This window comes from Narcine bancroftii, chromosome 10 (assembly GCF_036971445.1).
Source record: "Narcine bancroftii isolate sNarBan1 chromosome 10, sNarBan1.hap1, whole genome shotgun sequence".
Lineage (NCBI taxonomy): Eukaryota > Metazoa > Chordata > Chondrichthyes > Torpediniformes > Narcinidae > Narcine > Narcine bancroftii.
Window position 1 is genome coordinate 93,909,231 of NC_091478.1, and position 26,427 is coordinate 93,935,657.

At 41.9% G+C, this 26,427-nt stretch overlaps 2 protein-coding genes across 6 annotated transcripts in view; one reads left to right on the top strand and one right to left on the bottom strand.

The window, feature by feature from the left end:
* The window catches only part of chtf8 (CTF8, chromosome transmission fidelity factor 8 homolog (S. cerevisiae)), an 85,909-nt gene that overhangs the window by 39,709 nt on the left and 19,773 nt on the right, over positions 1-26,427 (top strand). The window contains exon 5 of one of the 2 annotated variants that reach the window (XM_069901929.1): positions 3,358-3,532. The exons of the other annotated variant lie outside the window; for it this stretch is intronic. Coding sequence (XP_069758030.1) covers positions 3,358-3,445 — 88 coding nt within the window. The 3' untranslated portion in view covers positions 3,446-3,532. Of the gene's footprint in view, positions 1-3,357; positions 3,533-26,427 lie in introns of those variants that run through there. 2 annotated transcript variants of the gene reach the window in all.
* Positions 1-26,427, bottom strand: part of tango6 (transport and golgi organization 6 homolog (Drosophila)) — a 47,880-nt gene that overhangs the window by 13,819 nt on the left and 7,634 nt on the right. For 2 of the 4 annotated variants that reach the window (XM_069901903.1, XM_069901906.1), the window contains exons 4-13: positions 23,344-23,460; positions 21,561-21,708; positions 19,861-19,997; positions 16,442-16,604; positions 10,457-10,539; positions 8,647-8,759; positions 7,258-7,434; positions 4,467-4,593; positions 3,790-3,945; positions 2,498-2,632 (exon numbers count right to left, since the gene is read on the bottom strand). In XM_069901903.1, coding sequence (XP_069758004.1) covers positions 2,498-2,632; positions 3,790-3,945; positions 4,467-4,593; positions 7,258-7,434; positions 8,647-8,759; positions 10,457-10,539; positions 16,442-16,604; positions 19,861-19,997; positions 21,561-21,708; positions 23,344-23,460 — 1,356 coding nt within the window. The remainder of the gene's footprint in view (positions 1-2,497; positions 2,633-3,789; positions 3,946-4,466; positions 4,594-7,257; positions 7,435-8,646; positions 8,760-10,456; positions 10,540-16,441; positions 16,605-19,860; positions 19,998-21,560; positions 21,709-23,343; positions 23,461-26,427) is intronic. The other 2 variants (XM_069901904.1, XM_069901905.1) reach the window with 2 other exon arrangements.

Here is a 26,427-nt window from a genome sequence, read left to right on the forward strand (position 1 = left end):
AGAACCTATACAACTTGATGTACTGGGAGAAATTAACACATTATGGACTGGGGAAAATCCCGGCCAGCGTCCTCCAGTCATTGCTGGAGAGGTTGTGGCTGGGGTTTCCACATGCAGCTATACTACAAGGAAGGCAACCAGAATGAAGGAAGCAACAGAAGACCCTTTGGTTATGCAGAAGAAGCAGGAATCTGTTGAGCCAGAATCTCTTCCAATTGAAAAGATTCTTGTGAATCTTGAATCTAAATTATCTTATACAATGCAGGGATTATCTAAGATTATGACTGAACTTGGTACTAGGTTCAATACTCTGATGGAAATAAATTCTCAACAGATGGCTGAGTTTGGAGCTTTTAAGCTTGAAGTGAGAGATAAATTTAATTCGTGTGAAGAAGATATAGACGAAATACGAGATCAAGTTTCAGATGTGACCAAAATGGTCGAAGACTTACAAACTCAAAATAAAAATTTGGTGAAAAAGATTGATTATTTGGAAAACCAATCCAGATGGAACAATATAAAGATTATTGGTTTGTGGAAGGAATGGAGGGACCAGACCCAAGAAAATTTTTTACTGAATGGATTCCGCAGGTGCTGGGTCAAGAACATTTCCCGGAAGGTATAATACTGGAACGTGCTCACAGAGCCTTGCGTAGATGACCTATTTCAGGTCAAAGTCCAAGACCTGTTTTGGTTCGTTGCTTGAATTATTACGACAGAGAAATAATTTTACGAGTGGCTAATAGAAATGCACAACAGAGAAAATCACCCTTGATGATTCAAAATAATCGAATTTTCTTCTATGCGGATTTGAGTCAAGAAGTTATGTTCCAACGACAGGAATTCAACTCTGCTAAAGAGTTGTTGTGGAAGAAAGGTTATAAGGCAACCTTTAGATATCCAGCTGTTTTGAAGGTTTTTCAAGATGGTTACCAACCAAAGTTCTTTGATTCTCCAAAGGAAGCTATAGCATTTGCTCAAGAGCTGCCAATTACTCAGTTTCAACAGAGACGTAGTCCGTCGCGATCTCTAAGGAGACAAGAGATGGAAGAAAAGAGCCGTGCTCCAAGAAGGAATGGTTGTAATGGTGACTCAGCAGTTGGAGCTGATTAAAAGAAGAATTGTTCTTTTTTTTTCTAATGTTTTTTTTTAAAAAAAAAGGAATATTAAATAATGATGATGTTAGTTTAAAATGAAGTGAGAGTTGGGGGAGAGAACTGGATGGGCACTATTTCCTGAAAGTCATCTGCTACGTGTGAGTTATCTCACACCCATTTTTTTTTGGGAGTTACCGCATTGCGCGGTTTAGACGGGAGGGGGTATTTTTAACCTCCTACCCGTTTTTTTTCCCTTTCTTTGTATTATTAAAGAGTGAAGGGTTTTTTTTGTGTTTATAAAAAAAGCATAAGAAAGTATTTGATTGTTTAAAAAACTAAAAATTGATGTGGTTTTTTTTTGTAAAGTTTATTCAGTAGATAAGGAATATTTGAAATTTAAATGTGAATGGGATGGATAAGTTTTTTTTACATTTTTTCTTTAACTTTAAGGTGAAAGGAGTGGTAATTCTGGTGTATATTATTTTGCTATTTTAGTTATAGAACGAAGGGAATAATGGTGAAAGTTATAAATTGAATTGTACAATTCTTAATGAGGCTTGAATTTTGTTTGTGGTTTATGCTCAATTTGTTGAAGATATAGATTTCGTTGTAGATGTGTTTTTATTATTTGGATATCTGAATTTTAGCGTAATGATTGGGGATATTTAAATGTGGTATTGGAGCTTAAGAGTAAAAGGGAAAAATGGTGGAAGAGTACTAAAATTGAATTGTACAATGTTTAATGAGGTTTGAATTTTGTTTTAAGATGGTAGTTTATGTGACTAATATGATGATAGATGTGAAGTTAGTTGATATTTGGTGAAGGTTTATCTCTATAGAGAAAGTTTTTTTTTCATTTTTTTTCTCATGCTACAATTTTTTTTAAAGAATTGATTATTGTTTAAGAATTTTTGATAGACAATGTTACTAACTTTACTAATTTTTTATATTAAGTTTGAGTTAAATATATGTTTCATCTTAACTCTGTTTGTTAAATATATGCATTTAAGTTTGATTTAAATATGTTTTTTAAGTCTGATATCTTAGTATTAATTACTTTTCTTTTTGTTAGTATTTTAATCGGTTATGTTTTTGTTTTTTTTGTAAGTGGGTTTTTTTCTCACATATTATTAACTTTAATTCTTCACTTTATTTTGTGGGGGGAAGGGGGGTTGGAGTAATTTGAGTTGGGTTATTAATGTGTAATAATTATTGGGGAGGGTATAGTTTATTTAGATTACTGATACTGTATTGTAATTTTATTATTTTGTTCTTAATTTTTTTAAATGTAATTCTATATGTTATTCATGTTATAAAATCTTAAATAAAGTTTAAAAAAAAATATAGCACCTCAAGGAAAACAATGATTGGGCACCAAATACGAAGCTTCCTTCGCTCACCTGGACAGCTCCTCCAAGCATTGCTGCTATCAGTCCCATTCCCATGCTCAGTGTCTGTGCTTCCACCATCTCCTCAGTTCTATGCACCATGCTCATGCAGGAACGCTCCAACGTGGCAACGATAAATTCAATGACCTGGAGCACAATCAGGTTATAACAGAGAGGTTAGTTCAGGATCTGCCTGCTGTTAACAATATTATCTAATAAGTGAATATTTTCCACATGTGAATTGCAGCCAGTATTCCGCAGTTTCAACAGAACCTGTAACTGAGGGAAGTGTGGTGTACTAAAAGTGTGGTGTACTAAAATCCCCATTATCTGGCAACAAAAAAAACCCAGAAAAACTGAGCCCCCCCCGCCACCCCCCACAACCGGCTGAGTCTCAGTCAACTGAAAAATTCTCATTTCCAGTATCTGTGGTTCCCATAGGTGCTGGATAACAGGGATTTTAGTGTTGTTGTTAACAGCGGCAGTTTTTCCACTTATTTTGAGATGTATACAAGCAGGCACCCTGTGGCCTGGCCTGTGGGTTGTCAGGCTCTGCGACATTCATCTGCCAGCTATATCTAATCAGGCTTCTGTTTCCGGACAATAGGCAAGTTCTAATGAAAAGTCCATAGTCTGAAACTTAAATGCTGGTCCTTTCTCTACAGAGGATTCCCGACCCGTTATACATTTTCAGAACCTAATTTCCAATGTCTCAGTGCTTTTCCTTTTGTGTACAGGTTCATGTTATGATCAAGTGACACACTGATCAACTAAATAAGCATTGCGGCTTTCTGTATAATGCTTTGTATCTGCAGTAGAGTATGGTGTCAGAATTAATATGGATCTATTTGTTGTGTTGCTTGCACTTGCAGATGCATTCACATTCTCATTGGAACCAAGGAGTCTAAGTGGATTGCATTAGTCAGTAGTCACCATCAACATCCAGATCTCCAACGTTAACTTTACAATGCACAGGGATTGTTCAAAATTCTCTGACCACTGTGATTAATACATTCACCGCTGGAATGAATTTATTCTTTAACTCAACATGGGCTCGTTTATTATCATATTACCGAGAAAATAAAAATTTAATCAATTCTCAACTTAAAAGCCACAGCTAGTCAAGAAAATTGAGCTGTGAAGAGGAGCTACTTTGTCCACGTCAGTATTTATTGCCTCCAGCTGCTGCAATGGAGAAAAGTGCATCACCAATCCACTCCCTTACCCCCCAACTTTGAAGATTACCACGGGGAGCAGTGAGGCTGCAGGATGCAACAAAAAGTAACCAACATTATAGAGCTCACCTGGACAGTGTTGCTGAAGACAGAATGACCGATTTTCTCGCACATGACAGCTACAAGCTGAACAGTGATCAGTTGCTGCTGCTGTAGATCAGGCAGGTCGCCAGTGCAATTTGGTGCTGAGGTGCAGTTAGCCCCTCCCGCTAAGCAGGCAAGACCCTGAAGAATCAACATAGTTAGTCAGTGAACCTACATCATGAACCTGAAATGTCCAATGGACCAGCTACACTCCTCCAGAGCTGTACAGCTGATGTTATTGCTCAGCTGCAGCATTCTGGCAGTAGCCCTGAATGGATCAATGTCATTGGTGGGCCTCAGCACCAGAGAGGATCAACTCAGTGCAGCCAGTTCCTGCACCATTGGTGTTACATTGTGTGCAGCCCCCTATCAGACCCCAGCAACCCAGACAATAGGAGGGGCAGTGTGAGACCGCTTGAGTCATACAGGGCTAGGCATCCCTGATCCCACCAGTGCAGGTTAGCTGATCACCCTGATCTGGTCTGTGGGAAGAGGCCGGGCCACTTGGAGGTAGTGGTGGGATCTGCTCCTGATGATAGATGATAGAACCAATGGGGCAGGAGCCATCCCACCCCCCCCCCCCCCCCTGTTAATTCTTCCGACTGCAGCCCATCATTGGGTGCTCCAACACCAGAATGACTAAGGCAGGAACAGGGCCCTACCTTCAAACACTCGATGAAGAAATCTCCAGCGATGTTGCTCTCCTTCAGGCTGCTCAGTAAATCTGCCAGACACTCGGCCCGCCACTGGTCCCAGTACACTTTCCCATACAAGACTTCATCGTCATCACTGATTCAACCAAAAAGTCCAAGGAGGAAAATAGGCATTAAATGCCAGCACAGACCTGAGGATGGTCCAGCGTGGCTCTCATACCTTCAGTTAGGCCAGCCACCCACCCATCTGCAGGCCCAGGGACAGGCTGGCATGCCCACCTACCCCCCACAGGCCCAGGGACAGGTTGGCACACCCACAGGCCTGGGGACAGGCTGGACCAGAGACAGGCCCATCAAGAAACAGCCGATGGAATTTAACGTGTTCCACTTTGGGAAATCAAACCAGGACAGGACTCAAGAGTAAATGACAGGTCTCGAGAGAGTGTTGTAAAATAGATCATAGAGGTACAGATACATAGTTCCATGAAGGTGTGACACCAGCAGGGTGAAGTTAGCAGTGTTAGGCACACTTGCCTCCGTTGGCAAGGACATTTAAGTACAGGAGTTAGGATGTCATGTTACAACTGTACAAGACGTTGGGGAGAACCAGACTTGCAGAATTGAGTGCAGTTCTGATTGCACAATTTAAGGAAGGATGTCATTAATCTGACAAGGAAACAGAAAAGCTTCACAGATGGGGAGTTTAAGACTAAGGAGCAGCTGAGGCACATCTCCCTGGAACATAGAAGGCTAAGGGGTGACCTTGGCATTTTATAAAATTATGAAGGGCATGGACAAGGTGAACGGTCAGTCTTTTTCCCAGGGTGGAGAAGCATGGACAAGTTAAGCTGAAGATCTGTTTCAGTGGTGTGATACTCTTGAGTTTCAAGGGTGTATTGAAATGCTGGAGCTACTGAAGTTTACAATTGCGTCACTGAATGCAGTAAAGAACTGCAGGCCACAGCTGCTTCGAGACGGTGTTGCTGCAGGGGAGGTCAAGAGCCTACACGTTCTGATGATGATCTGAGGATCTGCCTTGAAACACTGATAGTCTGAAGCCACAGTGCAGGCTCCTGGATGATACTAAACACTACAATCTCAAGTGACATCTTTTCATCTTTATTAGTTCTCTATCTGAGATTGATTCAGCATGTTTTCCCCTCTCTTTTCTCTGGAAGTGAAGAACAGGCCAACCTCTCCTTGCTCTGTATTTCACAACTCCCACATTAGGACATGGAAATCTATAGCACAGTACAGGCCCTTCCAGCCTATAGTGTTGTGCCGACCTAATAACCTATTTTAGCACTGCCTTGAATTTCTCCATTGAATAACCCTTCATTTTTCCAAGTTCCATGCACCTAATAGTCTCTTAAAATAACCTATTGTACTGTCTCCACCACCACTACCGGCAACGCATTCCATGCACCCTCCACTTTCTGTGTGAAAAACGTACTTCTTACATCCCCTCTGTACTTACTCCAAGCACCTTAAAACTATACCTCCTGGTGTTAGCCATTTCAGTCCTGGGAAAAAGACTCTGGCCATCACCATGAATAATACCTCACATCTATCAGATGACCCCTCATCCTCTGTCGCTCTAAGAAGAAAAGACCAAGATCATTCAACCTATCCTCATAAAGCATGTTCTTCAATCCACTTGTAAATCTCCTCTGCACCCTCTTTATAGCATCTATAGCATCCATGACAAGAATTGAACACTATATTTCAAGTTGGGTCCATGTTCTTCTCTGACTGCAATCATTTACTCAATGACCAGATCACCTTGAATTCATGGAGTTTTAGAGTATGGAAACAAGCTCTTTGGCCCAACCTGTCTATGTTGACCAAGTTGTCTACCCAAACTAGTCTCACTTGCCTGTGTTTGGCTGATATCCTTCTAAACCTTTCCTATTCATATCCCTAAGTGTCTTTTAAACATGATAATTGTACCCACTTCTACCACTCCTTTTCCTCCACCACTCCACAGAAATATTCCAATCTACTTAGCCTCTCCTTATAACTCAATCACTCCAGACCAAGTAACATCCTTGCAATTTTTTTCTGTACTCCTTCCAGCTTTATATTTTCCCCAAAGCTGTGTGACCAAAACTGTGCACAATACTCCAAATGTGCCCCTACCAAGGTCTTATGGAATTGTAATCTGATGTCCCAATTCTTGTACTCATGCCCTGACTCATGAAGACAAGTATGTCAAATGCCTTTCTCACCATCCTGTCTTCCTCTTCTCTTTATCAACATAGAACAGTAAACCTTGTTTGCAGCCGATACCACACCTCAAATTCCCCCCAGTTAATATTGAGGAAGCAGAAATGTTCTCGTACTATAACCCTTTTAACTTCTTTACACATTTGCTCCTCTATCACTGGCTATAACAAACCTGTAGTATGCATCAAGTCAAGTGATCACCCTCTTTATGGTCCACCTTCATTAATGAAATCATTACCATTGTGTCACCTGCTTTCCTCTCCAATGCCCCTCCACCTCCACAGCTATACCCCAGGATGCTGAGTGCCTGTCCTGCCCTTATTTCAATTTTGGAGCACCGTCTCACCCAAAATAACAACCAACCAAGCTCCACAGATGCTGCCTGACATAATTTTCACAGTAATAATGCTTTAATTTATATATTTCGGAACCCTCTGTACCCCCCCCCCCCCCCTAGAATTATTAAACTAAATTTGACAGTGTGTCACTCAGGATTGAGTAGAAAGCTTGAATATACCTTGGTTAAAGGGGTTGGTTTAAAGGAGAGATGTGGTTTTTGGGAAGTGTACCTTACCTTACTGTCCTCTTTGAAATGAGCTTCACACCTCCCTCGCTACCTGCTGTGAACTGGTTCAGTGGCTGCAAGGAAGGAATCAGTGGCAACAGGCCTGCAAGTTGTTTCAGCATTTGTAGAGCTACTTTTGTCTCTGATTTTTGAAAGAACCACAGAAGAATTTCCTGGCAAGGAGTCCTGATGAAATACAAAAGTGTCAAAATATAAGAACAGATAAAAGTGATGACTGATCTCATAGACACGAGTTCAAAACAATTTTTAATAATAAATTGAGTGATAGCCACTTTGTAATTAACCATTTCATTGTCATTTGAGCAGAACTGAAGCTTGTCTAGATGCTTCTTCAGATGTTGTGAGAGTCTCTGCCTCTATCATTTCTCAGGCAGATCCAAACACCCTCTGGATGGAAAAATGTTTCATTATATTCCCTCTAAACCTCGCACTGCTTTACCTTAAACCTCTGCCTTCTGTTTAAGGACACCCTATTTCTGGAGAAAAGTTTACAGCCATCTCCCCTACCTATGCCCCTCATAATTTTATTGACTAAATCAGGCCTTCCCTCTTCCTTCTGGTCTATCCAATCTCTCAAGATCCTGGTGAATCTCCACTACACCCACTCCAAATAAATTATAATTTATACAATGTGGTGACCAAATCTGAACAAAAGATTTCAAATGTGGTCTCATTTATTTTAAATCTGTAACTTCTCTGCTTGTATTCTGAGTTGAGTGAGGGTAATGTGACGAGAAAGATTTTATACTTCCATGTAATCTTCTGCTTCAGCAAGCTATAATGTGTTTATAATGCCTAGGATTCCTTGTGCTTCATGAACCAATGTCTTTCTGTCTCCATAAACCAGTTCCTTCCCCATCTCCCAAGTTCTTCTTCCAACTAGTGCAAGGGGCTCATGCACTCCTTTTACTCTATACCCTTGGCCCTAGCTCACTGGTTTGTCCCAAAGCTATATGGAATCTAACCACATAGCACAAGTTCAAGTGGCTAAATGTTTGACTTGGAATAAACAATGAGATGTTGGAGAAATTCAGTAGGTCAGGCAGCATCCATGGTCAGAAATGATCTGTCAATATTTTATTGAGTAAAAAAAAACAATAACTAACCATTATGGCCACGGACACTGTTAACCTGCAGAGTTCCTCAGGATTCCAGCATCTACAATTCTTAAGGCCTCTCTATTTGCCTCCCTTATGGTCTGGTTTTCTGTCCTCTGTGCTGTTCAAACACCTGATTTATGTGGCCAACACCATCCAAATATCCTGGTGGGATTACCCCACTCAAGCACCACCCGGTCTAACCCTGGCACTTGTAACTACATGTAAATCCAGTCCTTCAAACAACAAAATTAAAAAGCAGAGACAATGGAGAACAAACCGCAAATGCGACACCCCTTGTTTTGTGAAGCAGTAAAGATTAAAGATGGCACGAATCACTCCCTCCAGAGACTCCATAAGCCTAGGGAGAGGGTCATTTCCAACAACACAAACCTAAGAGAGAAAAGACAAACACAACAGCAATTACTATGAAATATAACTCCAGGTTGCATGCCCAGACTATACACTAATACAAGCCCAGACTATCCACTAACTTACACTCAGATCACATTCTAATGTAACAAACTCTTGTGACCTGGTATGCGCTGGAGATTTTCCTGGGCTCAGATTGTGTTTAATCTGGGCTTGTATTAGCATATGGGAAACAGTCAGTAGGGGATAGGAATTACCTGTGTTTCCACTTCAGTTCAGGTTAAAGACTGCATTGGGGAGAGAGCCTTCAGTAGGAGGAAAGGAGAAAGTTCCTTTTTTTTAAATTTCGGATTTATAGCATCTGCAATGTATAAATTTTAATTTCTTGGTCCTATGATTGTTTTGGGCCCAGTGCTCATGGATCCACGGGTTTGGAACTGCCCCAAGTACCAAGGATGTGGGACGAGCCCCAAGGAAACTGGGTATGGACTCTAGACCCTGGGGATGGGTCAGGTCCTGAGTCCTGGGACACCTAGAGAGGAAGGGCTCAGAGCCCCAAAGATGCCTGGGGGTGGGACAGGCCCTAGATACTAGCACACACTAATATAAACCAAATTGACTCACTAAAACACCCCTAAAGCGCACAGCAATTGGCACAGATTCATTCATCTCCATCGTCACATATTAACAATCAAGAGTTATACAATAAAGTTCTCTATGAATAAAAATTCACTAAATATACAGCAAATCACACAGGAGGCCCAGATTATACTCTAGTATACAGCTCACAGAACAGGTTGCTGTTGTCAAAGTTCTTTTTCATTGTTCTTCATAACCCTGCCGAATGCTTCACAAACTTTTCCTCAACTGTAAGTTTGTTCAAATTCTTAAAATATTTCCATTATTCTCCAAGTCGCTGCATAATCCATGAGAATCTGAACCAGCATGGAATATACATTAAATATTCTAATTACACCATGAATGTTGATGATTGCCACCTGGTGCATCTCAATGAGGAAAAAAGTGAATCACAAACCACGATCAAAGCAGAGATCACATCTTTAACACATTCTACCTGCAACCTGTCATCCTGAACATACGAAGCAACATAAGCACAGACTCAAACAATCCGGACAACAATGAAATATCCATGTTAACAAACTAACCTTCAAAATACTGAATCCTCTGCATCTCACCTGATGCAATGGATTCACGGGCTTACCCACATCTAATCCCAAGTCCATACCATTCCCACACTGACGGATTCCAGAGATTTGCCAGCTGATGACAAGATGACTACTTCGTCCTTCCTAAATACAGGAATTACATTTGCTACTTCCCATTCTGCTCGGATTTCTGGAAGCCTGAAAAATTTGAAAAAGCTTCTTGGGAATTTGTAATGGCCCATGAATATCCTGGACTGCAATAAGAAATCTGAGACTGCATGTTAAGCTGAAGCTCTCCCCAGGTCGTAATTTGATGAGTGCTAATAACTTATTGCCTGCAATTTCAGCAGCTGTGAGGAAAAAAGAACAATTAGTGGAATTAAACATTAAAGCTGTTCAAACTAAACCTCTGCAAAGAGTCTTACTGGCACAAGTGCAAATGGCTTTATACATATGACCACCTCAATGAGGAGAAACTCTCATTTCCCAGGAACTTGCCCCAAAGGCAGAGTTTGATCTGCGGAAAAAAAAAATCAGGCTTGTTGGTCTTACCTTGTACACATCCTCTACGGATCTGGTCAACTCCAGTTCTCCCACAATCACAACTTCCTCCTGCCCAGACTCCTCTGCCATCCCTGAAACAAAGGAGCACGGTTCTGAAATGCAAATCCCGACTGCCCAACAGAATGGCCAATTGGGAAATTCAACGTTAAGAAAATTATGTTGAATGAACTCTTAAATGTACCAAATCATTATGTATCCCATGTACCTTAATCTTCTGGTTCAGCCTACTATTAGGAACCTTGTCAAACAACTTCCACTGTCCTACCCTCATCAATCATCGTTGTCACCCCCCCCCCCCACCCCAAGAGGATACAAAGATTTCTATCAAGACACCAGCAATTTATTTTCTTAATAACCTGAAACAGATCTCATCACACCACAAGGACTTATCCATTTCAATGTTCTTCAAAGGACTCAATACATTGATAGCCACATGCCCTAGAATATCAGCATATCCCACATCGATCTCACTATCCTTCATGCCTTTCTCTTTGGTGCAACCAATGCAAAATACTCCTTTAGTTCTTGGAGCCATTGAAAGTGTGCAGTGAACTAAACGAGTTCAAGCCCAAATTCCCTTCTCTTGATTTTTAATGTATGTATAAAATGCCTTGGGATTTTCTCTAATCTTACCCATCACAGATTTTTCATGGCTTCTTTTGGCTCTCCTGATTCCTTGTTTGAACTCGTTTCTGCTTTCTTTAAGGATCCTCTCCGATTTCAGTTCCTAAACCTTAACAGGCGATTCCTTTTACTTTTTGACCAATTTTCCAACAACTCTTGTCATCCAAGGTTCCTGAACCTTTACATCCCTGTTTTCCTTCCTCATGGGAACATGCAGGTCCTGGATTCTGATTAGCTGGTCCTTAAACAACTCTGACAGATCAGATGTGGAGCTGCTCACAATCAATTCCCCTGAACTCCTGTCTAATAATGTCATAATTTCCCCTCCCTCAACTTTGAATTTCCCAAGGTCCAGATTTATCCCATTCATTACTGCATCTTAACCAGATACTTATAAAATCAAAAAGAAAAACTAATTGAATTAATGTAAATAAATAAATAAATACACAGGATAGATAATAAATATTCATAGTATTCCTAATGCAAAAAAAGTGACTTGCAATAATGCAGACAGTCCTTTTGTGGTGTTGGAGTGGTTCATAATTAGTGTAACATAGGGAGGTTCAAGAGTCTGATTGCTATTGGAAAGTAACTGTTCTTGAACCTAGAGATGCTGGTTTTCAGGCTTCTACACTTACTGCCTGAAGATAGCAGAGGAAGAAGTTGTATCCTGGGTGATGGGGGTCCTTTATGATGTTGACAATCTCTTGAAACAGTGCTTCACATAGAGGTCTGCAATGAAGATGGACTGGCTCTAATTACTACCTTCTGCAGCCTCGTTTAGCCCTGGGTACCAGGGCTGCGATATAACCATTCAATATACTTCCCACAGCGCACATGTAGAATTTTGATAGAATGATGACATGCCAAATCTCCTCAGACTTCTTAGAAAGTAGAAGCATTAGTATATCTTATTTACGGTGGCCTCATTGTACTGGTAAAGACTCCCAGGACCTTGAAAGTTCTGACTCCTACCACCTTCCTCCCACTAACGTGGACAGGTATGTGGTCCTTCATCTCTCCTTCCTAAAATCAACAATCAGCTTCTTGAACTTGGTGACGCTGAGAGCAAGATTGTTGTTCTTGCACCACCCAACCAGGTTCTCGATCTCCATCCTGCATTTTCTGACATCATTTGGCCAACAATCATCAGTGAATATATAGACAAGGTTGGCTACTTGACTATACAGGTCATAGGTGTACAAGGAATAAGGCAGGGAACTAATCATGCAGCCTTTGGGTGCCCATGTTGACGGTCAGTGCTGAGAAAATTATATTTCTGATCCATACTGATTGGAATTTGCTGATCAGGAAGATGAGGATCAATTTGCAGAGTGACAGACAGTGTCAGGTCCTTTAGCTAGGAGAAAGGAGTTGTATCATTCCATAACCAACTTTTCCAAGCACTTCACCATGATAGATGTCTGTCCCACTGGCCGATGATCATTGACACAGGTCACCTTGGTCTTCTTGGTCACCAGAATGAATACCCTTTTGAAGCAGGAATCTCTGACTGCTGTAATGAGTAGTTGAAAACTAAAAGGTACTCACTATCACAACCCTGTTGCTTTACATCTTTCCATAAATGTGTGGGAGATGTCAGTTCCTCTATCTCTCATACCTCTGTCAGAGGGATAGCACTTTTCTCATTCCTCTGTTCTACCCATATTGCCTCAGAGCATGGCAGTTGATCAGTAGTTGAACTTTCCACCTCTTTTACAATACTCTCTATCATATCTGAAACATCATAGCCTTCTCTCAACTGTCTAAGTCATGGCCACACATCATAGCTCCAAGCATTAATCCAAGCTCTAAGTTTACCTGCCATATTTATAATACCCATTGCATTGAACTAAATATTTCAGCCTATCAGTACCACAGATTATTAAACTGGCCCTCCTTGTCCTTCCCATCAGACTAACTTGGCCTAATTCCTACCTTCTCCTTAACTCCTCTGCTAGCCGACCTGCTACTCGGTTCCCACCCCTGTCACACTTGTTTAAACTGTCCCAAGTAGCACAAGCAAACCTCCCTGCAAGGGTACTAGCTCCACTCCAGTTCAGGTGTAACCCATCCTTCTTTTACAGGTCCATCAGGCCCTGGAAGACAGTCCAGGTATCTGAAGTCTTAGCCACACATTCAACTGCACTATCCTCTCCCTTCCTACCTCACTACCACAGAGAGCAATCCTGAGGTTGCAATCCTAGAGATCCTTCTTTTCAACTATCTACCTTAACCCGCTAATTTTTGTTGTAGATCCTCATCTCTCCTCCTGCCTCCCATTAGTTCCAGAATGGACCATGTTCTCTGGCTGATCACTCTTCCCTTTCAGAATGTTATGTGTCAGCACCAAGACAGCCTTCACCCTTTTCAAATGTTGCTTTGAGATTATAGCCAATGGGGGATGTACTGTTGTCCTTGGCCGGCCAAACCTTGAACTGGGAATATGGCTGCATTCTCCCCATTGTCTCACCAAAATGTCTCGAATGAAATTAACAAGGAGAAACCTCAATTTATTTATTTTTCAACTTCTTTATTCCCAGGATATAAATGGCATGCCAATGTCAGCGTTTATTATCATTGAATCATTATGGGATGAAAACAGGGCATTCAGGCCACCATGATTATGCCAGCCGTCATACTTGTCTAAACTATTCCCACGTAAAGCCTAGCCCTCAGCCAGTTGTCCTGTAGCCATAGCATTTCAATATTCATCCAAATACTTCTATAAATGTTATGAAGGTCTTATCTCCAAAGTCCACTCAGGCATTGTGTTCCAGATTCTAACCGTCCTTGAGGTGACCAAAATCTTCCTCAAATCCCTTCAATCTCCTATACCTTACCATAACCATCTGACCGCTCATTATAGACACTTTTCACATATTCCCCACTATTTACACACTTCATGATTTTTACAACACTATCAGTTGTCCCTCAGCCTCCTTGGTGCCAAGGAGAACAGCCCCAGCCTTTCCATGAAACTGGAACTCTTCATCCCCCCCCAGGCAACAGCTGGATTAATCTGTTTGGCTGCATTTGGAGAACTGTGTGGAGTTCTGGTCACCTACTTCATCATCCACACCACCAGCAATCTTCACATCATCGTTGAACTTTCTAATCATACTTACTTCGGTCACATCCAGAATGCTACATTATGCAAGGATCTTCCCACGGGCAGATGCTGAACGACCAAAGGAACTGTTCACACTAACCATCAATATTTTCATATTCATGAAACAATATTTATTTATATAGATGAAATATGTTCTGCATATGTGTTGTTTGTCTGTTAGTGTGTTATGTCTGGTTGTATGTCTCCTTGTTTTGCACCGAGGACCAGAGAACGCTGTTGCATCAGGTTGTACTTGGGCAATCAGATGACAATAAGCTAATCTTGATTTGACTGTTACAGGCTTTCAACCACACAAAAAAACACCCATGACCATTACAAAGTCAACCTTTGAAACAAATTGCCAAATTGTCCTGGATCACATGGGCCCTTATGAGGGAACTTTGTCAGATCAATGAGGACTGTCCAGCCCTAATTCTCCTTGAAGTGAAATAGTGGTAAAGGGTCAATCATGGCGGTGGGGCTGGATCAGGCAAGGACAGAATTCCTTTCCTGCAGGTGATGGGAGATCCAAATGAAGTTACACAACCACCCACTACTTCATAGTTATGAAGATGATCTTTTTTAAAAAAAAATAATTGCTGGTACTTAAATTCCCAAGCTGCCACGATGGGATATGAACTTGTATCTCTATACAGGTGCCTAACCTTTTGTTCTGAACCTTCTGGATTTCAGGATCATTTTGATTAGGTCCCTTTAAGTAAATATCTCACTCCTAGCCACCACCCCCCCCCCCCCCCACCCCCATCCATCAGCTCCCCCGCCAAGGCCGGTGCACCCTAGCCTGGGCTGAGCTCAGGGCGGGGGTGGGGGGGAAAGGTGCTGAGTGGGATTGGGGTGGGGGGTGGGATGCTGACCAGGCTGAGCGTTGGTTCGACGTGCACCATACAGGAGGCTCTTGACCAGCGCGTTGGTCAAGTGGCGGTCAGAGGCGATGGGATGGCCTGGGAGCTCAGCCAAAAAGTCAGCCAGTGTTGGCTGCTCGGAGCCAGCAGTCATGCGGGGCAGAAGGCCAGACACGAGGTGGACGATCAATAGCCCAATAACATCTTTTCTTTGGCTTGGCTTCGCGGACGAAGATTTATGGAGGGGGTAAAAAGTCCACGTCAGCTGCAGGCTCGTTTGTGGCTGACAAGTCCGATGCGGGACAGGCAGACACGATTGCAGCGGTTGCAGGGGAAAATTGGTTGGTTGGGGTTGGGTGTTGGGTTTTTCCTCCTTTAGCCCAATAACTTACACACTACACAACTACATCACTTAATGGATCCTCCAGCAAGCCACTTCCAATGAAAGGAAAGGACTATTATGTTATCAAATCTCAGGCTTCAATGACAATAGGTTAAAGACATAGAAAACACCGCATTTTGTGAGTTAACATTAACTATTAACATTTAACTAAACTAATCATCTACCCTGCGCCTGAAATGGCAGCTTTGGAACAATTGAGGTATTCATTTTACTGGTAATTTCCTAGCATTACAATAAGATGGTTACAGCTGGGATCATAAACTGACCATAGAAAACAAAAGTAAACAGACTTTCTGGATGTATATGCTGTGATTAATGAGTTCTATCTCCTTCTCTAATCCAGCACAGTTATTTGATCTCTCTTGGTCTCCACTTAACAGATATTCTTTGGACAAAAGCAAAAAATCTTGTAAGTCTGTATAAAGTTGGACTGAAGGGCCTGTTTCGGTGTTGTAAAACAACTCAAAAAGATCAGGCAGCTTGTACAGAAAACAGATTTAAATATTCAGTTCAATAACTTTTTAATCAGAATGAGGAAAAATGAGAAATGTTTTATAATAGAGAAGGGAGAGGAGGAAACAAAGGAAACACCAGTGAGAGGATGAGAACAAGATTGCCTGAAGGACATTTTATGGTTATTGGGTGGATCTGTGCACAACTTGTGGGAGAACCCTTGATTCAGTTCTTGTTCTCAATGGTTTCAGAAATGATCGCTGCTTTGCCACATCAAATGTCTGATTTTGAACATTTCCTGGTGTTTTGGACACATTGTTGACCTGAATCTTCAAATTTGTTGCACTGTCCACCATAATGCCAAACTGCTGAATATTTTAAACATTTTCTGATTTTATCTCAGACTTCTGGCAACTGCAGTTTTCTGTCATTCTGCAAAACTTTGCTTTCCTCTCAAGCACAGGGCAACTGAAACTTTTGCATTGAGTATCTTTACCATTGAACATCTATCTCCCTACCTTCAGTCCTCAAGCAGGTGACAAGTGGAGCAAGTAGAGGTCTGAGCAAGTGTCTGTCTGCCAGATTAGGTTGTTCCTTTACCATTGAGAGCAGAGTCGTTGTGGCCACCCGTTGAAATTGACGAGCTGTCAGTGTGTCCATCATGTGAAACAGTTCGATGACCTGTGTGAAACAGAAAAAACCCAGTGTAAGAAGAACGAGTATAGAACATTCTGAAGAGGAAGGTGAATGGCCAGGAGTTACAGTACATATTGATACTGATGACATCAATGGAAAGTGGGATGAGGTCCTGCAGAGTGGATTTAAGGAGGTAAACAGAAGATTTTAAAAAATCAGTAACGTTGGGGTCATAATCACAGGATTATTCCCAAGTGTTAGCAAGGGCAAAAATAGGAGAATAGGTCATGAAAAGGCACAGCTGACAAGCTGGTGCAGGAGGGAGCAGTTTAGGTATTTGAATTGCGAGGCAATTCATTTAGAGACTTAGAGATACAGCACGGTAACAGGCTCTTCCACTCCATGCTGCCCAAATACTCCCATGTGACCAATTAACCCAAGCATGTACATCTACTTTGTTGCTCTTAATATTCCTGGAGAATCTCTTAGGATTTTCCTAAATCATGTTCTCTAGAAGCAAAAAGATTTCTCTCTTAAGTGAACTCTTGTACTTATTTTTATGATTTACACCCATATGACCAATAAACTTACTACCACCCACCACTTTGGATCTTGGAAAAAAACCAGAGAAGACACAGGAAAATGTATAAACTCCTTAGGATGATGAAAAAGGCATGTGGTATGCTTGCCTTCATAAATCAGGGCAAAGAATGCAAGCATTAGCCTGTTACGTTGCAACTGTAGAAAATAATAGTTAGACCACACCTTGAGTATTTTACGTAATTCTGGTCTACATACCATAGGAAGGATGTGATTGCACTAGAGAGGGTGCAACAGAGATTCATCAATATATTGCCTGGATTTGAGGCCTTTCATGATGGGGAAAAATTGGATAAACTGGATATGTTTTCCCTCAAGTAAAGGAGGCAAAAGGGCAGCCTGATGGGAGTATAAGTTTATGAGAGGGATAGATCACATATATATTCAATATTAAAAATGAGAGGGCATAGGCTTAAGATGAGAGGAAGTAATTATAAGGTCATTTGAGGTTTTTTTTTCAAAAAAACAACAGTGGTTGATATCTGGAACTCGCTGCCAGATGAAATGGTGGAGTCAGATACAATCACTGCATGGAAAAGGCATTTGGACAAACACTGCAAAAGGCAAGCCATAGAAGGACACTATTCTAACATGGGCAAATGGGATTAGTCTAGACAGGCAAAATGATCAGCAGAGATGTGGTGGCTGAAAGGCCCATTCAGTGCTGTGTGGATCTGCGACTCAAGGTAACCCAGGGAAATTTGATGATTTAAAATTGTAAACAACGGGGTATCTCAGACAAGACTGCACTGCAAGGGAGGAGCATCATAAATTTGCAAAAAGGTTACTTTATTGTGTCAAATAGGTGTTGATCAATCAAAAAGGACCCTCCCACTCTACCGAGAATGGAGAAAACTGCAGGAACTGTTGGCTTCCACATGCAAGATGATAAGTTAGACATTTGGTTTCTCCAGCCTGCTCCACTGTTTGAGAGCATCAGGGATAATTCATCTGTTCTCTTCCACTAGCCTGACAAATACTTTTATTTATTGACTGATTAAAGATTAGGGGGAGCTGAGAGATACATTTTTCACCTAAAGCGTAGTTGGTATCTGAAATGAGCAGCCAGAGATGGTGGAGACAGGAACAACATTCAAGAAGCAACTGCAATTACTATCTATGGGTGTGACAGTCAGCACAGAAACAATGGGCTGAAGGGCCTATTTCCCTGCTGTTCAGCTAAGTGACTCAGTTATGAATATATCCAAGGATTCAACCTCTATCTTTCCAAGGAAAGGAGTTACAAAAATCTACAACCCTTAGAGAAGCTTCTTTCTTATCTTAATGTTAAAAGGGTGTCCTCTTTTTCTGACACTATGCTTCAGGTTCTCGCCTCTCCCATAAGGGAAACATCCTGCCAGGCCTTATCCTGTTAAGTTGGCATACTTCTAAAAGATCTCCTCATTCTTCTAAATTCCAATGAATAGAGACCCAAACTGTTTAACCATTTCCATAGATTAATTTCCCCCATACCCGGGATAATTCCTGAACCTTCTCTGACCTGCTTTCTAATTTGCATCTTTCCATGAATAAGGTGACGCAAACTGTGTACCATATTCTGGGAGTGTTGTCACTTATATCTTGGAAAGTGTAAGACTTGACTACTTTTACATTCCAACACCCTTGATATAAAAGCCACTGCATTCTCTTTGCCTTCCCAAATACTGTTTCAGCTGTGTACCAATTCTTCACATTATGTGCACAGATATCAAATCTCTCTGCACTGCAACTTGCTGTCGGGTTTTTATTCACATTTTTACACATCATTTTCCATTTGCCAACTTTTCGTTTGATCATGCATCACCAAAGAGACACGAGGAAGCAGAGACATTATCTGTTCTGAAGTCTCACTGGAAACGTTCCTTTTTTTTATGTAGAACTCAGAGCCTCATTTTGGTTTTTAATCTTAACAAAAATAGGACCCTGTTTATTAAATGTATCAGGACAAACTGAACCACCCTGATGCTCCTGGCATGAAGCATACACTGTTATATAACTTTCCTGATCATCTGAGAAAATACCATCACCTACAATCTCAAGAAGGGAGGACAGAGCTCTGGGCCCTAGGAACCAGTGTAATAGCATTGTGCCATAATGATAGATTACAGGCAAGTCTGCCTATCCTAAAGGCCATAGTCAGTTGAGGTCCAACATTCTCTAGTGGTCAACACAGTGCAAAGGAGACAACACCCTGACCCAACACCCATCCAAAGTTCCTTCTACAGATCACCAATCCCTCACAAATCTATTCCTCTGCCTTTACATAGCAGCACCTGCCCACCCATCCCTGGTCTGACCCCAAATGAGAAGGAAGTTAACATTAGAGAGCTAAGGACTAACAGAGACTGGGTAAAACAGCTTGTTTCTGAAATGCAGTGAGAGTAGAGTGTGTCTGTATATCAGCTCAAGAGGTCCATCTAGTGGGAGAAAGGAGATAAAAGCTAGGAACTGGCACCTCGATGTAAGAAAAATCCAACTCAGAAGCCACCGGGGACCTTCAAGGTGAAAGAATAAAGAACATGCAAGCTACAGCTCATTTAATGTTGCTATTTTATCCCATAAAAACAGGACACCTGCCATGTCGAATGATGCAGAGGGGAAATCCATATCCTACAGGGTTTCTGATTCCCAACCGTTGTTCGTGACCTCCCAACAAATCCTACAAATACACCCATATCTTCCAACCATCTGCTGCCTTTACCTGAGGGCACACTTGCTGGTAGTAATCTGCAACAGACAAACATTGCTGAGGACAGGAAGCCAGTATCCTAGCCACAGCGTCACATTTCCTCCAATCAGAAGCCGCTGCCTCTGCACTCCGACCTCCTGCAAGTCCAGCTGTAAACAAATGAGAATGAAAGGGGAGTACAATTCACAGCACAACCTGAGCTCAGAGCAAAGCCGCAGCACGTCCCACAACATGAACCAGTGCAGCCCACAGAAAAGCCATGGCACAGCCAGACACAGCCCATGGCAGTCATGGTATAGCTGAATACAAGTTAAAGTTCAAATTTATTGTCAGAGTACATACATGGCTTCACTTACAACCCTGAGATTCTTTTGGCCTGCGGGTGAGGTAGAATTTCTACTCATCAGCAGTGTAAACAGTCCTCAAGATAAAAAATATGGATACATTTCTCCCTTTTTCTTGAGCACAGTTTACAGCCCCACAGGGAATATACCCTGCTCACTATTCATGGCATCATTAGGCATGGTGTGTGGCAAAGGAAGATGATGGCTATGGCACAACCAAACCTTTGCAAGTATATGCTGAGACAGGATGGATGGCCTGCAGAAGGAACAGGAGAGGTAGTGGAATGGAAAGGACATGTTGGGCAGTAAGCAGGGATGAGGGTAAGAGGGCAGGGTGAGATGCAAGCATTAGACAATGGAGAGAGTGGGACAGTGGGCAGGAGAGGAAATGAAGTGAGGAGGTTGGAAAGAGGGATATTTTAAATTAAATTTAAATTCAGACACAGCATGGTAATAGGCCATTTCAGCCTAATTTACACCCAATTAACCTACATCTCTGGTACATTTCAAACATGGGAGGAAACCGGAGCCCCTGGGGAAAACCCACACAGACACAGGGAGAACATACAAACTCCTTAGACAGCACAGGATTTGAACCTGGGTCCTGATCACTGGCACTGTAAAGCTAACCACTACTCCAACTGTGCCGCCCAAATAAGAGAGTCTTCAGAGAAGCGTAGATGGAAAGGGTCCAAGTAGTAGAAGGGGATGTTACTCAGATGTCTGCAGAAGCTAGAATCTGCTGGTAGGAATTGAGAAGAATAAAACAGGAAGTCGTACAGTTGAGAAAAGGCTCTGCCTGGTGGATGGAAACAGGTTGAAGTGGAGGGCATGAAGACATTCCTGATGGGAGATGGAGATGAACACTGGACCACCATAGCAAAGATGAGGCAGTGAGGGAACTGAAAGCTCTCCTCCACAACACTTCTTATTTGGAACAAGCTGCCAGAGGAGGTACAATCATGATGTTCAAGCCATTTGGACAGATTTACAGATAGGAAAGTTTTAAAAGGATATGGGGTCAGCCAAGACTGCCAACTTGGTCACCAGAGACATGTTGGGCTAAAGGGCCTTTTCTGAGCTGTAATTTGATGATTCCCATCGACTTGGTAGAATTTGTTCTCTTTTGACTCCTCTCACTTCTACCAGTAATTTGTTATTGCATTGAATGGAGAGTGGGATAAAATAGGTGGGAAGGAAGGAAAGATGTGCCTTCTCTTCTGCATTTGGAGATTGCCATCAGGAACTTCAGTCACCTAACCCTTCATTCTCCGCCTCAATAACTCCTGAATTGTTGTATCGATCTGCTCCCCCCCCCCCCCCCCCCCCCCACAACCTCCACTGCTGGCCCAGCTCTAGTTTGCTTACCACCAGCTCCTTCCAGGATTCCTCTCACTACAGCCTGGACACCATGAGGCTTCATCAACGCCTGGGACAAGAACTGGCCACAAAGGCGTCGCAACCAGGCTGGAGCCTGACGGATGGTTTGTGTAGGGCCACTTCTCGCTCTGGCCACCTGCATACAAACACTGCACTCAATATAGCAACAAGTAACATATTGCTAAGCTCTCCTGGAGCTCCCCACAGGCAGCTTTCCTTGATAGCTTTGATGCCTTACAAATGGGCTTTGCTGGCAAAGTATCATTTATTGCTGTTAACACACAAACATGCAGAGTTCTTTATGTAGCAAAAATACATAACCAACGTTTCAGGCCTGAGTGCTTTGCCAAGACATGAGCAAAAAGCAGGCAGCACTTGCATAAAATGGTGGGGAGAGGAGCACAGGCTCTCAGGCGAGACATCACAGGTGGATATGGGTGGGAGGGCAGAAGAGAAGAAGATGGAAAGTGAAAGGGGAGGGGATAGCTCTGTGAATTGAAAAGAGGGTGGAGAGCTGGAGGAAAGGAGAAAGAGGGATAGAGAAAGAGAGGGAGATGGGAGGGATCTAATGGATACTGGAGAAGTCAATGTTCCAACCTTTTCTAATTTTACTTCAGATTTTTCTGTGTGTCTGATGATTTATCCATTTCAAACTAACCTTCTGATTTTTTTTATCTCATCCAGTCGTTCACACTTGCTCGCATCTTAGCTCAGTTTTGTGAAGGTGCTCACAAAGCATTAATTTCCAATTTATCCACATCCTTCACCTCCACACACAGGTTATCTGTTTGGAACCTATCTGACTTTCATTATTGATCCTGCTCTTTATGTGTTTAAAAACATTAGCAGTCTTTTATTTTATTTGCCCATTTTTATACCTTTTTATTTTCCTAATTTGAGTATTTCCAGACACAAGTTCATTTTATTCACCTCCTCCTCCATTCACCTTGTCCCGATGGGGGAAGCAGGGTAGGTTCATATTTGGCAGTCTTGCCCCCTCCCTCTCTCTCAAACACTTTCACCCCAAATTTCATCTATTTTTTTCTTGAATGGCTCCCATTGTATCAAACTTTCCTGCTCTTTGCAGTCTATTCCTGCTAAATCACTTTTCAGTCTATCAAAGTCCACTCTTATCTTGCAATACACAAAAGTGCTGGAGAAACTCAGCACGTCACGCAGCATCAATAGGAAGCAAAGGACTGGCAACATTTCAAGCCCGAGCCCTTCATCAAGGTATGAGCAAAAAGCTTGCAGGTGCCTGAATAAAAAGGTGGGAGAAGGAGAGGAGGGAAGAAGGGGCTGGGGGAGGAGCACAGGCTAACAGGCAAGAGGTCATAGGTGGATATGGGTGGGACCACAGAGAGAAAATAGCTGACAAGTGATGGAGGTGGAGTAGCTTTCTGAATAGGGGGGTGAAGGGAGAGGCCGAGAGACAGAGTTCTCAATGAAGGCCACAGAAAGAATGGATGATGAGAAACTTCTGCATTCTCAAGGAATCACTAGAGGGAATAGGTTTAAGGTGAGGAGTGAGAGGATTAGGGCATCCAAGGATTTAATTTCACTTAGAGGGTAGCTGAAGTAGTATATTCTCAGAAAATGGTACATACAGTACACTCACAACTTTGGAAGCACTTGAATCACCAAGTAATAGGAGACAAACTAGGTGTTGGTAACCGGTATTAAAACAGATAAGTACGTGACAGTCAGCACAGACTCCACGTTGACATCAAAGGGAAAGCAAGCATTTAATGCCAACTTCAGAAGCCGTTACCTGTTTAGTTCCTCCCTGAAGAATCAACAGTTCCTTGATGACATTCGGCTGATACACTTGATCCAAAGTTTTCCGCAGAGCTTCCTTACAACCATGCCGCTCATCCTCAGTGAGGCCCTAACAACAACACACAAGCGTTGCATGTATAATATTAAACATAGGCCCCTCAGGCACAACCTCAACCAAGCAATAGCACAAGTCACCAGTAAACTCTCAGGTGAGAGAGTTGAACCCAGACAGCTGCTCTTCCTCTGGGTAGTGTGCAGAGTACTGCTGGAGGAAGCACACTGCAACATTGCTTTTTATGGAGGAAGCTGAGAGCTATTTGAATGCATAAGACCATGAGGCATAGGAGCAGAAATAGGCTGTTCAGCCCATCGAGTCTGCCCCTCCATTTAATCATGAGCTGATCCATTTTCCCACTCAGCCCCACACCCTGTCCTTCTCCCATTAACCTCTGATGCCCTGGCTAATCAAGAACCTATCAATCTCCGACTTAAATACACCCAATGACCAGGCCTCCACAATGGCCTGTAGCAACACATTCATTCTGGATGAAGAAATTCCTCGGCATCTCTGTTCTAAGCCGACATCCTTCAATCCTGAAGTTGTGCCCTCTTGTCCTAAGCTCTATCACCATGAGAAACGACCTTTCTACATCTACTCTGTCCACATATTGCATTTGCCTTCTTCACCACCAACTCAACATGCAAGTTTACCTTCAGGCTATCTTTTGCATCTGGGTATTTTCAAGTATGCCATAAGTGCTGTGTTTAGTAAGGGATTACTCAAGGTGGTATGGGAGTGGAAAAAGGTTGGGAACCACTGATCAAGGCCTTTTGGCTTTCAAACAATCAGCAGAAATCTGTAAACCATGGAAATAGATAAATTACAATTCACACTCTTAAAAGAATGGAGGAATCAGCTTAGCCTCTGGCCATCACTTTCTAATGCTCTTTACTACTAGTGTGGCTATGAAGCATCAGAAAGTTGTTAATATTTATAATTGCTTATAATTGGATGATGCCAAGCTAAGTAACCATAGTCCAAGCAGATACTGACAGAGAGCAAATTGTTGGAAAAATTCTGAAGAGCAGCACAAATCTGCATTGACTGAACCATAAATTAATCAAGGACAATCAGCATCAATTTGTAAGGGAAGGCCACTGAACATTCTGAGACAGCAATATGTGTCAATGAGCAGAGCATTTGATATTACACTTCAACAAAGCATTTGACCAAGTATCACATTGATGACTGATTAAGCAGAACATTGGATTCAATGGATGCTAGAATTAAAAAGTAAGAGGTATTGGTCCACAGAAATTTCTGCAGTCTCTAGACCCTTTTGATTTCAGATTAGATGAGGAAACCAAAAAGGTTGAAAAGTTGTTCCCCATGGTGGGAGAGTCTGGGACAAGAGGACACAACTTCAAGATTAAAGGGTGCTCGCTTAGAACAGAGATGTGGAAGAATTTCTTTAGTAAATCTGTGAAATTTGTTGCCACAGATAGTTGTGGAGGCCAGGCCATTGGGTGCATTTAAGACAGAGATTGATAGATGTTTGATTAGCCAGGCCATCAAATGTTATGGGGAGAAGGCCAGGCAGTGAGGCTACATGAATCAGCTCATGATTTAATGGCCAGGCAGACTCAAAGGACTGAATTGCCTATTTCTGCTTCTATGACTTAAAGTCCAACTCAAACCAAACATTGTGAATGGGTGGAATCCAAACACATGTTGGCCTCCTGCTTACTTAGTTTTCAATTCTATTGAAGTCTGAGTAGACAGTTTAGTGATTCAGAGCTTCTATAAATCTGAAAAGGCACCAGTGGGGCCCCTTATAGACAGATAGAAAAATTTCACATGGGAAATAAGGAAGTGGCAAATGAATTAACCAAATACTTTGCATCTTTCTTCGTGGAAAACACAGTAAAAATGTTGGATTAAATATTATTGCTAATTCAGAAATAGGAATAAGGAAATATAAGAATGCAGTAATAGTTTGAAAACTAGTTCTTCAGAAATTATGAGCTTGAAAATTTGCCCTTACTCCCAAGCACCACAAATCTATGTCCCCTTATGTTAGCCATTTCAGTCCTAGGAAAGCCTCTGGCCATCCACATGATCAATATACCTTATTGGGTTATTGCTCATCCTCTGTCATTCCAAGGTTCACTCAACCTATCCTCATAAAGCATGCTCTCCAATCCAGGCAACATCCTTAGAAATCTCCTTTCCATCCTCTTGATAGCATCTTTCCTATAATGAAGTGACCAGAAATGAACACAATATTCCAAAAAGGGTCTAACCATGATCTTGTAGAGCAGTAATATTACCCACAGCTCTTGAACTTGATCCCAGTTAATGAAAACCAACACACCATATGCATTCTTCACAACAATATAAAACTGTGTAGCAGCTTTGAGTGTTCCATGGACACTGAACCCAAGAACTCTCAGTTTCTCCTCACTGTTCAGAGTTATCCCATTAACATTGTATTCTGCTTTCAAATTTAGCCAACTGAAATTGACCACCTCACATTTTTCTGGGTTAAACTCCATCTGCCACTTCTTAGCCCAGCTCTGCATCCATCAATGACCCTTTGCAAACTCTGGCAATCTTACAGACTATCCACAACACCACCCACCTTTCCATCAACTACAAACTTACTAAACCGCCTTTCTACTTCCTCATCCAGGTCACACACACATATATATATATATATAAAAAAAATCACAGAGATGGGGGTCCCAGAACAGATCCCTGCGGAAAACCACTGGTCACCAACCTCTATGCAATGTATGAACCATCTACAACTAAGTCAATTCTGTATCCACAACGCCAAGCAACCTTTAATTCCATGCCTCCTTACTCTGTGAATGAGCCTTGCATGGGGAATCTTATCAAATACATTGTAACAAAACTAAACAAGATGGGATTGTGAGTACAAAGGAGGAGCTTCAAGGAAGTAAGATCAAGTTGAGTGGGGGGGGGGTGAATACATGACAGATGGGAAAGCATGAAAAGTGTGATGTAATCCCCTTTAATGCACATGAATACTGCACTTTTTTGTTAAATGTG